This window comes from Lipophrys pholis (genome assembly GCF_963383615.2).
Source record: "Lipophrys pholis genome assembly, chromosome: 15".
In the NCBI taxonomy this organism is placed as follows: domain Eukaryota; kingdom Metazoa; phylum Chordata; class Actinopteri; order Blenniiformes; family Blenniidae; genus Lipophrys; species Lipophrys pholis.
Window position 1 is genome coordinate 21,489,861 of NC_137642.1, and position 12,551 is coordinate 21,502,411.

The following is a 12,551-nucleotide window of genomic DNA, read 5'->3' on the forward strand; positions in this document are numbered from 1 at the left end:
ATTCCGTCAATTTCAACAACCCTACTTTACAGTTTTCTTTGTTCTGGCACAGAGTATACCGTACGTAAATGTATTTTGGCATAACCAAACAATTCAACACAAAACCAATTTTAATGAAACGTTTTGGTGCAAAACACAGTGTGATGTCCAAAAAACCTTTCCTATAGCTGTTGCATTATGCATGTTTTTACACCCTGACAGCACGGCTTCAAGACTAGTTTGACAGCAACGAGGTAGCTAGATTTAATGGCAGCATCACCGATATTTCAGCTTGGGTTTCCGTGTGAAAATTGTTAAGAAAAAAAACCCCATTGTTTTTGTTGAAATTTTTACTATTTGCCTGATGTGACGAACCAGATTGGAGCCTCTCGTGGGCCGGTTTTGGCCCACGGGCCTTATGGTTGACAAACTTGGTCTAGGCTTCAGTCCATCCTCCACCCCAATCCATCATGCATTTTACTTCAAATACCACCTCCCAACATCCATCCTTCCATCCATATTTTCTTCCACAGGGTTGTGTTTAGAGGATGGAAAAGAAGTTCAGCGTCTTTACTGCTGTCATAATTACTATGACTAGTGTTGGCCATAGTAATTATGACAGCTCCTGTTTTTCTCGAGTGACGTCTTTGAAGCACTTTCATAGTTCACACGGTCAGTAAACAGTGTCATCATAGCCAGAAGGAGCCATGGCAGCAGCTCAGGATGGCATACCAGGTGATTCTCAAACTGCTTTGAATCCTGTGCAGACTTGGTGTAGTCGTTCCTCTGAGTGAAGCTTTTAAGAGCTGCCTACTGTTTATGGGTTTTAACAAATACCTAAATGCATTATTTATGCTGTTGTTTAGCATATTGAGTGGAGAGTTTTAGCCGTTTTGTTCATATTTATATACTCTGTGGATGTGGGTCTGCGGTGCTTTGGGGACAGTTTTGAAACAAAAAGTGCCTTTTATGTGACTGTCTCCACTGTGGAAAACTGAAAATCAAACCCACACGCTGCCATGGCACGCTGCCACTGTCACTCCAAATACATGAATACTTTTACAACAGAGTTGTGTAGCTGAATATGAAACTAAACAACATTTCTGATGTTGCTGTCTGTGTAAATATCCTGCTGTTCTTTTTCACTCCTCTTGTGTTTTTGTCATGGAGAAATGGCCTTTAGTGGAGTGTTTACTCTTCTATTTCGGTGACCCAAGCTGGGAGCTGCCACTGCACATGTGATTACCACATAAGTATGGGTCCAGTGGTCAGAAGTGATCGTTATGAATGAGATCCGAGCTCTCAAGCGCCTGGTTTCACTTTGCTCCCGCCTCAGAGCTGACCATAATGTCCACTGTGAGTGGAGCAAAGAAAAACAGTATCTTTGTCATAAATATGCACAACACACAGCACTTACTGGGCCAAACACTGAGGGAATCCTGCATTTTAATATTTTTTCCTGAAGCTGCACTCTTCATCACAGTTGCTTTCTCTCTTTCTCCATCCTGGGCTGCAGGGCCACGTTTACTCTCTGGGCTCTACACTTTCTGCTGCGCTGAACTTTGTCATCGAGCCGGAGCTGGAGGCAACCCTTGGGGAGGAAATCCAGAGGCTGCTGGAGCAGATGCAGGAGGAGAACCCTGAGGACAGGCCGCTCCTGCAGGTACGCACACACACGCACACACACCCTGCTGACTCGTCAATGCTGCTGCAGTGATTTATAGAGCCCCCCCCCCCCCCATTGTAGGACAGGTGTGGAATACCATGCCATCCCTCAAAAGTAATTTCATTCACTTCACTTCAGTGCAAGTGCACAGTTAATAACAATGGGTGTTTGCGTTTGCGGTGTTTGCATGTATTAATAAAAATGAGCCAGAGTTGGATAATTAGCAGAATGATGACTTGTTTGGAGATTGACAACATAGATGTTAACACATATTTAGACAAACACATGGAGAAAGATCATTTCAGAATCATTATGACTCAGAGGAGATGGATGATGATTGGCCAACAGCCACAGCGTGACTTCATTACTGATAAGCTCCTTAAACAATAAACGATAAAATAGTCCTAATATTCCACTACATCATCATTACTGTACAGTAATGAGTGGAATCCCAGATACTTAAGGTGCAGTAATTGTGTTTACAGTAATTATGGATACAGCCATGACTGGTGCCTATTTTCTTCTCTGTTGGATGAATTAATTGGCAGAGCTTTCAGTGAAGTCACTCGGTGCTCTTGAGCAGCCTCAAGTGGAATAGTTACGTTACTGCAAATCAAAGAGGACAAAGTATTCTGTCAATTCATGTACAGTCAAAAGTCTCTTTTTACAATTGCTGCAACAACATAAAACACAATAAAATCTGCTTGCAACACAAACAATGTGTTTAGTTCCCAGGTTAGTGGTTCGATTCCTCATCTTGACCTGTGTGTTGAAGTGTCATTCTGCAAGACACAAAACTGTAAACTGCTCCCAAGGGTTCGCAAACGACTTGCTTAGCAGCTGTTGCCATTGGCATGAGCATATGAATACCTGTGCGTGTGAAGATGTATGTGACTAATCATGTTAAATACATTGAGATTGCTAAAGCATTACAATGCGCAGTTTAAGTGAAATCCCTTTCTATTTTTGCAATGACATTTGTGAGTAAAAAAGCTATATGACATAGGGTGTTTAATGTTTCCTAAGAGGAGCCGTATTGTATAATACAGTTGGAGAACATGTTAATTTCATTTTAAACATATATCCGATTACTGAGATCCTCAGGAAGAACTTTATTAAGTGTTCCCAAAGTCAGAAGAAATGAGGTGAAGCAACTTTTAGTTTTTACACTCCTTAACTTTGGAGCAAACTCCTTGAACACTTGAGGACTGCTAAGACGTACGGTTCTTTTAAGTCAGTACTTAAAACACTATTACTTGCCCTGGCTTATCATTTAACAATATATTGGACTTATTTTATTAACTCTATCTTAATAAAGCTTTTACTTTATTTCGTGTCAATTTTATTTCTTTCTTAATTGCTTTATTTGAATGTTTTTCATAATCAGGATCACTTAAGATTAAGGCTACGTAAAAGTAAAAACGCATAATTTTTGCCTTTTTATTTCAGAAAAGGTTTACATTTACATGGCAACGTTCTGAAAGCGATGCCCGTCTATACGTCAACGGCAGAAACGCTGAAAAAGATGTAGTTAGCATGTTGGGCCACAATGAGTGCTGTTGTTTGTTGTTTGTATTAAAACCACACATGTATGTGAGCAGAGAACACTCCGCTATGAACAACAACAATGGCAAGTACACAAGACTTTCATATGGACATTAGACCAAGTTGGATTGTTATTGCAGTTGACCGTCAACTATGAAACTTCTTAGTACCAGGAGAATATGGAATGGGAGTCATGACACGATGGAGGGAAACATTGTTTTTTGTCCATCTACTCTTACATGTGCTGAAAAACTGTTTACCAAGGCCATGGTAGCAGTGTCAACAAGGAGACAGGCCCCGAGCATTTTCGAAAAGCTCCACTTTGGAAGCCGTTTCCAAAAAGTTGCGTTTTCAGCGGCTCCAAGCACCATTTTGTTTTCACTTGAAATCGTTGCCATGTAAACAGGCCCTAAGATTGTTTTCTTTATTTCCTAGTAAAGGACTGTGAATTGTCTTGTATCTGAATGCTGCTGGATAAATAAAGTTGTCCCGCTTCACCTTAAATGGTCCCACAGTTGATTGGAAGGCGAAATTGAGAAATGAGCAATTAAACACTACTGTTTATATATGTGAAGAGTTCAGTAAACATCCACAGTGCAGAGTCGTACATAACAATGTTTAATGACATCAGACAGAGTAAATTCACTCATTTCAAGTTGAAATTCAGTGTCACAGAAAGGCACCTCTTTTGTTGACAGATTTGTTTGTACAAAAAAAAAGTGGAACCCGTGTCGTATATTTCTTGCCTGGAAATGTATACAAACTTGTAGGTTCACTGCTTCAACAGGACATCCTGTCTAAGGCTGAAGCACGGCTGTCTTGCTCCTCCTCTGCAGCTGTGTGCCGGAAACTGTCCTCGGTTGGCCGACGGGTGCTCTCCATCGAATCGGTTTCAAACTTTCAAGGTTATCAAGTTTATCGCGCCCGTTTCAACAGACCACTGTTGCACTCCGCCGTCCTTTCTCCTGCCATTAATTGCTCTCTTTGTGCATCCGCAGATGGACAGGAAGGCTCCTGGGAGGCGAGGTGGCAGCACGCCAAACCCAGATGTCTTCTTAAAAGACTGAGCTCTGATGATAACACCAAAGACCTGCCTGATGGCTCTGTCAAAACAAACGGTCTGTCAAGGCAGCAGGTACAGGACCGACTCATTCAAACACTCCTAACAAGCACATATTACAGACAGAAAGTTTCCCCTCATAGAGTCAACAATGACTTTAAGACTCAAAGATAACTTCAAAATATAGCAAAGATGTCATAAATTTCTCAAATTAGAAGCTTTTACAGGCTGTTTGTGTTGTAAGTAAGAAAAGAAATTAAGGGTAAACTTAACATTAAAGCAATTAGTCATATCAGTGTAATAGACACCTGCTATCTCTCTGTACACGCACACTAAACATACATCATGAATCCTGAAGCGGTAGTTCATATTCCTTGAAATTAGGTATTTGTTGAAAGTAAATGTGATCTGCCTCTCAACATAAGGATTGTTGGAAAGGTTTGAATTGGGTAATGAGTCGATTACCTGTTCCTATTTCTTAGTTGATCATATTTTTGGAATGGGAGCAGTAGTCCATGGGACATAATTTTCTTATTTGAATAATGGACTGTAAGCAATTATGACACAAAGAAACGGACATTGCTGTACCAACTTGAAAAACTAGAGTCTAAGGACTGTGTATGCAAAAAGCAACTGAGATTCAAGTAGTTTAGTTACTTCTATTTTGCTTGCTGCTGCATAAACAAAACTAATTTTTAAATGTATTTTTGCCTTTTACTGCAAATTCTTTGATGTTCAATAGAAAAAAAAAGTTCCCTGAACTCAGTTTCTTACAGACCAGCACATATAGAGCTGTTACATAACAGTCATTACAGTCAGTTACTGACTGTCCCGAAACTCTGTTAATCATGAGATTTTCTCGAGTGTTTTAAACCGTTGGAGCTACAAAACAAGTCGGGCCCACGACACTGAAGGTTTGCGGATGTAAAATTGTGTGCAAACTTGTGATACATGTGAAAACTGATGTGCAAAAGATGATGTCTGTCAGACGAGCAAATTTACATTCATGATCCAGGAAGCATATTTGCAATGAGTGAAGGAATCTGCATTCTCATAATAAACACAATCTAGTTTTAGACCAGACCAAACAATATCTAATGACGCTCTATTGCTGGAAGAAAGGCAGTCATTACTTCAGCTAAAATCCTACCGCATACCTCAATGACATTGGCGAGAGATCTAAACTATATCTATAGTGGGAATAAGGGGATAATTTGTGCTTTCTTATGCTACTTGGAATACCTTTCTTTCCACTTCAGTTGGCTCAGTTATCTAGACTGTGATTACTGTTTTTCCAAAGAGGTAATTAAGATAATTTCTGCCTTGAGAACATCTGAAACAAATGATAATGTGCTCTCTCTGCAGCTGTGTGGAGGCTGGGATTCCTCCCTTTGGGCTGAGGACATGGAGAGCTGTGAAGGGGATCGCATGATCTTGACCGATGAGATGGACTGCCGCTCCCACAACAGCTCCCCGGTGCGGAGGAGAGCTCTGCAGAGGTTGAACAGGGTGAGAGGGGCCCTGAATCGCTCCTGCTCTGTCCCGGACTCCAACAACCCCCCGAGTCTTTCCCCTCCTCCTCCTCATGGTGATATCAGCGTACCCGTTTCAGATCTCACTGAAATTGGCACCGATGAGCATTCGAGCTGCTGCAAGACCTCGTGGACTAACAAAATTCAGAGACTCAACCGGGGAAAGTCATGCGAGTCTTACCCCCTCTCCACCAGAGAGGATTGTGGGAAAGTGTTACAGAGAAATGAGGATGCAGCAGAGGCTTTATGCATCGAAGAGAGTGAGACCCAAGAGTGTTTGGAAAGTCAGCATGAGGACCACAACAAGGTCTCACTGGAGCTGGAAATGGACCAGGGGGACCACATCCTCTACACTCCTAATAACCACATGACCAAAAGCATGCTGTGCCTGAACGAAGAATCTCAAGATGAGGTTAGAAAAACTGCAGAATACTGCCTTGCCTTTACTCCTGCATCGTTATCTTAATTTATAAACCGGTAAAAGACTAAGCGTGCTGGCTTGTTCAGAGAACAGAAATAATCAGAAAGCATGGATCTCCTATAAAACTGCTATATAATGTAGGTTAGGAGGAATAAGAATTGTGGAGCGGCGTAATAGTTTGAAAGTCTTATCTCAAGGGGTGCTTCTCTTTCAGAGCTTTTAAATGTATTCAGCACTCTTCAGCAGGAAATGATGTTTGCTCAGTTGGATGGTGAGGAGACCACTTAACTGCTCTGGGAAATGAAACCACATCAACTTGCAGAAAGGTTGGAGTTCCCCATTTGAAACAAGAGGCTTTAATTTCATACAGTAAATACACAGAAAGTCAAGCATTCAGTCAACTCGGGAACAATGAGGCATGCAACCTTCAGCCAATCAATCACATGGCCTGCAGCCAGTGATTACACCATTGATTGGGTCAGTCAGACGGTTTTCAATTGATCAATGATGTAACTTTTTAAGCAGCTTGCACAATGTTTGATGAACCATATTAGTTGATCACGATGTGTGTGGCCTACTAATTATGTCACGTTATCAATTTGTCACATGGTATTTGAATCACTACTGTAACTTGGGGCACCTCAACAATTTCAAGTGAAAAATGCACAACTTCCATTACGTTTTAGGTGTCTGTTTACATGACAACGGTGCTCGGAGCCAGTGTAATGCAACTTTTTGAAAATGGCTCTCAAAAGAGCAAAATGTTCGGGCTCCGTTGCCGTGACTGCGGAAGCGCTGCTGCTGCGCTTGCGCACCCCAGCCATGATAAATAGTGGTTCTGCACATGCACGAGTAGATTGACAATAACAACATCGGCGTCCTTCTCCTGGGACTTGGTAGTTTTAGACTTGTAATAGCAATCCAGCTTTGTTTTCAGAACATTGCTGGGTAAATGCATTTTCATTTGAAACGTTGTGTAATCTGGGATTATCAGAATTATTAGGTTGCGATCCGTCTGATAATATATTTGTTGATGGACCTTGACTACACTTTGTTTAATATTGTAATAATAAAATAATTTTGCACTATGAGATGATGATGAAGATGGCTGCACAACACGTGCAGAACATATATTTCAAAAGATTAAACTGTGGTAGATTAAGTTTCCATGCACTATACATTCACATTCTGCCAAATGATTGAAATGTAAATATGGATTATAAGTGATTAATCTCAATTTCACAAAAATCTTACAATTAACCAATTAAAACAAAACTTGATTGATAAACCTAATTATTTCATAGCCTGTGGATAAAGTTCAAAACAAGAAAGTCTGCAAACGCCTGCCTTGGTGAGAACTGTAGCTGTTGTGAATATGAAGAAAGGGGAAAAGCAGTTTTCTGGAAGAACAAATAGACATTAACAACATTATAGATATTAAGATCTTATTCTTAAGGGTTTTAATTTGTTACAAGCAAATGATCAGCTTTTATTGTCATTCCCATGACCGAATGAGAATAAAAGCAAAAGACTGCTAACACTTTGAACTAACAGGAACATATTCTATAATCTCATAAAAGGAATTTTACGATATACCCTTCAGTAACGTATTCCATTAAAGTGATGGCATTTTGGATATATTTGAACAGTTTTTCTTTTTTTCCGCCTTGCAGTTTTAAATAAAACCAAATTTGGTTCAGTTTGAATTCTCCGAAATGCCCTACAATGTTGTTCAGCACACTCGGTGTTGTGAAGAAATGGCTCGGAAACCGAAATGAATGGTTATGTATGAATTCTTTGAAAAGGATTTCAGGAAATCCATAAAACCTCAGTTATAAAACATTCAGTCATTGGATTCATGATGGCTAGAGAGATGATTTTTGTGGAGTTTATACACTTTTAGGCTTCATATTTTGTTCCCCTACTTGTACGCTGGTTATGCAGTAAAGAAAACAGAGTGTGGCATTGTGTTTTTTTTTTTGGGGGGGGGTTTAAAGGCCTTGAAGTTAGAGATTACAAGGCTCTGGTCAAGACTGCACAGTGATGGAAATGGTTCATTTCGTAAAAATCGAAGAAAATGGGTGCATTTCCAATTTTTTAAGCCAACTTCCTGGAAGGAATATGATGTCAACTGACTGTGAAAGCTATTTATTTCCCAAGTTAATCAACCAAACGATCAAATATGTTCAGGTCCAAAGTGGCAAACAAGCCAAAAAATTACACTTGGATTACAAAATAATCTGTGTCATTATTTCATTTGGTTTGCGAATATCAATGGAGATCTTGTTAACCCTAACCCTAACATTTGAAAATGACTAATCTGTGTAATCGGTTGCTGGGTTTCTTTTCTAACTTCTTGTTTTCTGTTCAGTGGATCTCGCTCAGAGAGTTGCTGACGCGCTGTGAGCAGAGGCTGACGGTCAACGAGTTGTGGGCCCTGTGCTTCGCTTGCCTGTCCTCACTGCAGACCTACATTGACTTTCCAGGTGATTTCCCACATTTCATTCAGCAAATAAGAAAAGTCCAGTCCCCGCAAAGCTTCTGCAGCTTCGTGTTTGTTCAAACTCCAGCTCTCACAGGAGTGACTGACTCATAAAAGAAAACAAAAAGGGATTGAAAACATACGAATTCTGCTTTGTTTATGTTTTGTTTTTTTCTGTGTTGTTTTTTTTTTTTTTTTTTTTTTTTTCCATCAGCTTATTTATGCCTGGACACAGTGTACGTGGGTTGTGAAGGAGAGGTGCTTTTCTTGAAACCAAAAAACATTGGTTGGTGCATTTTTTTTCTCTTCTGCAGTTTTGTTTTAGTCATTTGAAATCCTCATTGCCTTCTTTATGTCTTCTTTGTAGGAACATTGGACGATTTTTATCTCGCGCCCGAATATCAAGAACATGGAATTGTTACAGAGAAGGTTTGTCTGTGCCACTTCCATTCACCTTTAACGTCACCTGAAGGCTCATTTATGCTTTGTGTTATGTAATCATATAGATAGCCACAAGCTAGACTCCGTTTACCCCAAAAGCTAAAACACAGGGGTTATTTTTTATTACATTTTTTTGAGAAAATGCTCATATTTACGTGGCAACGTTTTGAAAACGAATCAGTATTAGATTGGATCGAAAAGAAAATCTGTGACATCACACGTCGCTTGTTCCTCTAACAAATGACAGCACCTTTCTTCTTGGTATCTATTTAAAGTGGTACGTAGAGCATAAATGGGCCTTTGTCTTGTGTTTTTGCTGCAGGATCTACTCCAATCTGTTCCATTCTGTCTTCATCCAGGTCTGTGTCTACGGAGTTGCCGCTATTCTCTGGGCCACAGCCAAGTTCAGTTTATCGCCCAATCAAAAGCTGGCGATGCCTCGCAAGCTGAAGAGACTGCTGCTGGAGATGGCGAAAAGGACGCCCATCGAGAGGCCTTCCATTGTTATGGCTCAGAGAGTATGATTATAGTTTTGTTTTTTTAACATCTTGAAAAACAAAGGCAGTTACTTTAATCTTAACAGTTTCAGGGTTTTTGAACACCAACCTTTATTTGCGTGTCATCCAAATAATCTTCAGTTTTCTGCCTGACGCTGACAGACAAGAAAAGTCGTGCTTCACCGCTGACTGCCTGTCACAGACGCTGCAATTTTCCACCACATTTCTCTGAGTTTCACCGTCACAGTGGTTTCAACCTCACCTTTCTGAATCTAGTTTTCTGCCTTACTTGCGCCATTGGAAAGATTTGAATTCTCAAAGCAAACATTTTGACAGCTTGATGACAGTTATTAATGTTTGTGTGGGGTTTTTTCATAGCAGATGGTGATTTTTTTTTTTATTTTTTTTTTTCAGGAAAACCAAATGAACGATACCTCAAACTAAAAGTTCCAGTTGTTTTTCTCTAGTGATGGAACTACTGATGAAAATGAGAATGCATTTGCCTTTCTACCTTTTTATATTTCTGCCTATAAGGTTTTCAGGCATGATTTCGTACATGTTGTAGTTGCACCTGAATCCACCAATTATTTTATTGCCATCCACCGAATAGAGCCCAATAAGTAGACCATCACAGGAGTGTCGCAGCAGTTTGAGAGAGTTAAAACATGCAGGACAGTTTAATCTTCAGCACCAGGATTACACACTCCTGCCTATACCGTTTTCTTAGTTAAGCTGCTATAGGTTTAAATGTCTGGTTGACCTTATTTTAATGCACCCAAACTATCCTGAGATGATCTTCGTCGGCCACTCCTGATATCTATTCTTTTCATTTGTAGTTTTTAATAGATATATATATATTCTTTTTAACCGTAGAGAGCAATTTTACTCTACAATACAGCTTTTCTATTTATTTGTTCTACAGTCTTTTGTCCAGTGCACTTTGGCTCACACTTGGATGAAAAGCTTTATATAAATTAAGCCTCTCTTTGATTTTACATCTCAATGCGCAGACATCACTACGTCAGAGAAGAGCTCCTTTCAAAATATGCATATTCTTTTAAAGAGACACTCTTGTCATTTAAATATAAAGAATCCAATTTGTCAAACCCCGTTGTCATCCTGTCAACAAAGAACTCTTTCACAATGATTATTATCCTGTTATTTCCTGAAATGGGAGTTTTTGTTTCTTTCTTTTTTTTTAAAGCACAGTTTTATTGCTAATCAAACACTTCAGTTATTTCAGGGCAGTAATGATCTGAGAGTCTCAGCGGATGGAGTGTCTCTGTTATTACACTTGTGTTCATGTGTGTGTTGCAGAGCTGTCGTGACTACTTGTTGCATCAGGGGACGAGCGCTGAGGCCGTCTGGAGCAGCCTCATCAGCAGGGTTCACCCGGTACACTTTCTGTTTTTCCATCCCAGACGCATTTATCGTATTTATATGAAAGGCAGTTTGCTTCAACATCTTCTACTTTTTGCCTGTTCTGTTCTGTTCTGTCTTATTGAGAAACGGGAGTTTTCTCTATTGTCCTGAACCAGTTGTACATTCTTTTAGCCAACCCAGAACTCCCGAGAGCCACCGGAACTGAGTCCAACTCGTCAGCACTCCTGTGAGGAATCTGCAGAGAACAACAGTGGTAGGACAACTTTACTTAAGTATGGATGACCCTCATGCAATAGAGTTCCATTTGAAATGTGCAAATGTCAGTAATATGTGGACACTTTCATAAAGATTTGTTGTAAAAGTGTAAGTCAATTTACATGTAAATGATGGATTTAACTGTCACGTGTGTTTGCTGTTAACATGGATTGCTCCACAGTGACTTTATACATGTTTTCTGTCTTTCAACCATGTTCATTGCATGAGACAATATCACTGATATTGTATCTGGCATTGTCGTGACTGTGTGTAGGCTTTGTGCCCATGGCCACTGAGAGCCGTCTGGCTCCTGTGCCTGGCCCTGTTCCCCACAGCTATCCAGTTAGTAAGGAACTCCATTTCCCAGAGGCCTTCACTTCCAGTGCCACTCACTTCACCCCCATCATCCTGACAAATGAGGGGGAGTTCGAGGAGGAGGGATCCCGTCTTGGAGCAGACAATGAAAGGTACGTTGACAGGGTTTTAAAATATGTGGTGTCAAATGTTACAGAACGTTCAAAGCATTTAAAGAAATGACACTTTCCAGTAGGTCACATTTCTTTGCTTTAGTGCTTAGATCAGGAGTGTGAACATAAGGCCCGTGGGCCAAAATGGGCCCACAAGAGGTTCTAATCTAGCCCACCCAACCACATAGGAAATTGTAAAAAATAAAATCTAAATAAAATTTCAATGATAATACTTTTTGAAAACACATTTCTTAAGAGTAGCGAACACAACAATGAGACCCGAACTGAGATATCGGTGATGCAGCCATGAAACCACCTTTTTGTACATTTCACTTTATTCTACACCAGACGATTTCATTACAATTATGTTGAGATTGTAGTAATTTTCCAGAATAACCGTTTGGCTTTTCCCTCAAAATCTGTGACATTTTCATCACATACACTCTGAACCACAACAAATACAAACTTTAAAGTTTACATTTAAAGGATATTACAACACCATTTTACAGATTACAATCCGTGAATCTGCATTCCGGATGAAATTGGGCTGTAGGTTTGGCACCCCTGGCTGAGTAAAGTTCATACTCTGAAAACAGTTTCCTTTAAATGTTTTAGTGAGTGAAAGTCTGTGCAAATTTACGCCCATGGTTCATAAACAGGTAGGTAACAGGTAGGGTAATAGGTGTATCAGATTGCTTTTAATAGACCTTGTTGCACGTTCTGACTGAGGATCTGCCAACCAGTAGTGAAAGTGACAGCTGGAGCTCATGACTGAGGGCTGCCACTGTAAAACAAATATACTGTCTGTGTGACGAATTATTAC

The 12,551-nt window shown here is 40.1% G+C and overlaps 1 protein-coding gene across 1 annotated transcript in view; it reads left to right on the forward strand.

The window, feature by feature from the left end:
- Positions 1-12,551, forward strand: part of kndc1 (kinase non-catalytic C-lobe domain containing 1) — a 59,959-nt gene that overhangs the window by 14,819 nt on the left and 32,589 nt on the right. Inside the window, exons 4-14 of the mRNA XM_080482442.1 lie at positions 1,496-1,642; positions 3,978-4,095; positions 4,189-4,325; positions 5,616-6,194; positions 8,575-8,689; positions 8,900-8,971; positions 9,053-9,114; positions 9,486-9,644; positions 10,941-11,018; positions 11,178-11,259; positions 11,536-11,728. Coding sequence (XP_080338568.1) covers positions 1,496-1,642; positions 3,978-4,095; positions 4,189-4,325; positions 5,616-6,194; positions 8,575-8,689; positions 8,900-8,971; positions 9,053-9,114; positions 9,486-9,644; positions 10,941-11,018; positions 11,178-11,259; positions 11,536-11,728 — 1,742 coding nt within the window. The remainder of the gene's footprint in view (positions 1-1,495; positions 1,643-3,977; positions 4,096-4,188; positions 4,326-5,615; positions 6,195-8,574; positions 8,690-8,899; positions 8,972-9,052; positions 9,115-9,485; positions 9,645-10,940; positions 11,019-11,177; positions 11,260-11,535; positions 11,729-12,551) is intronic.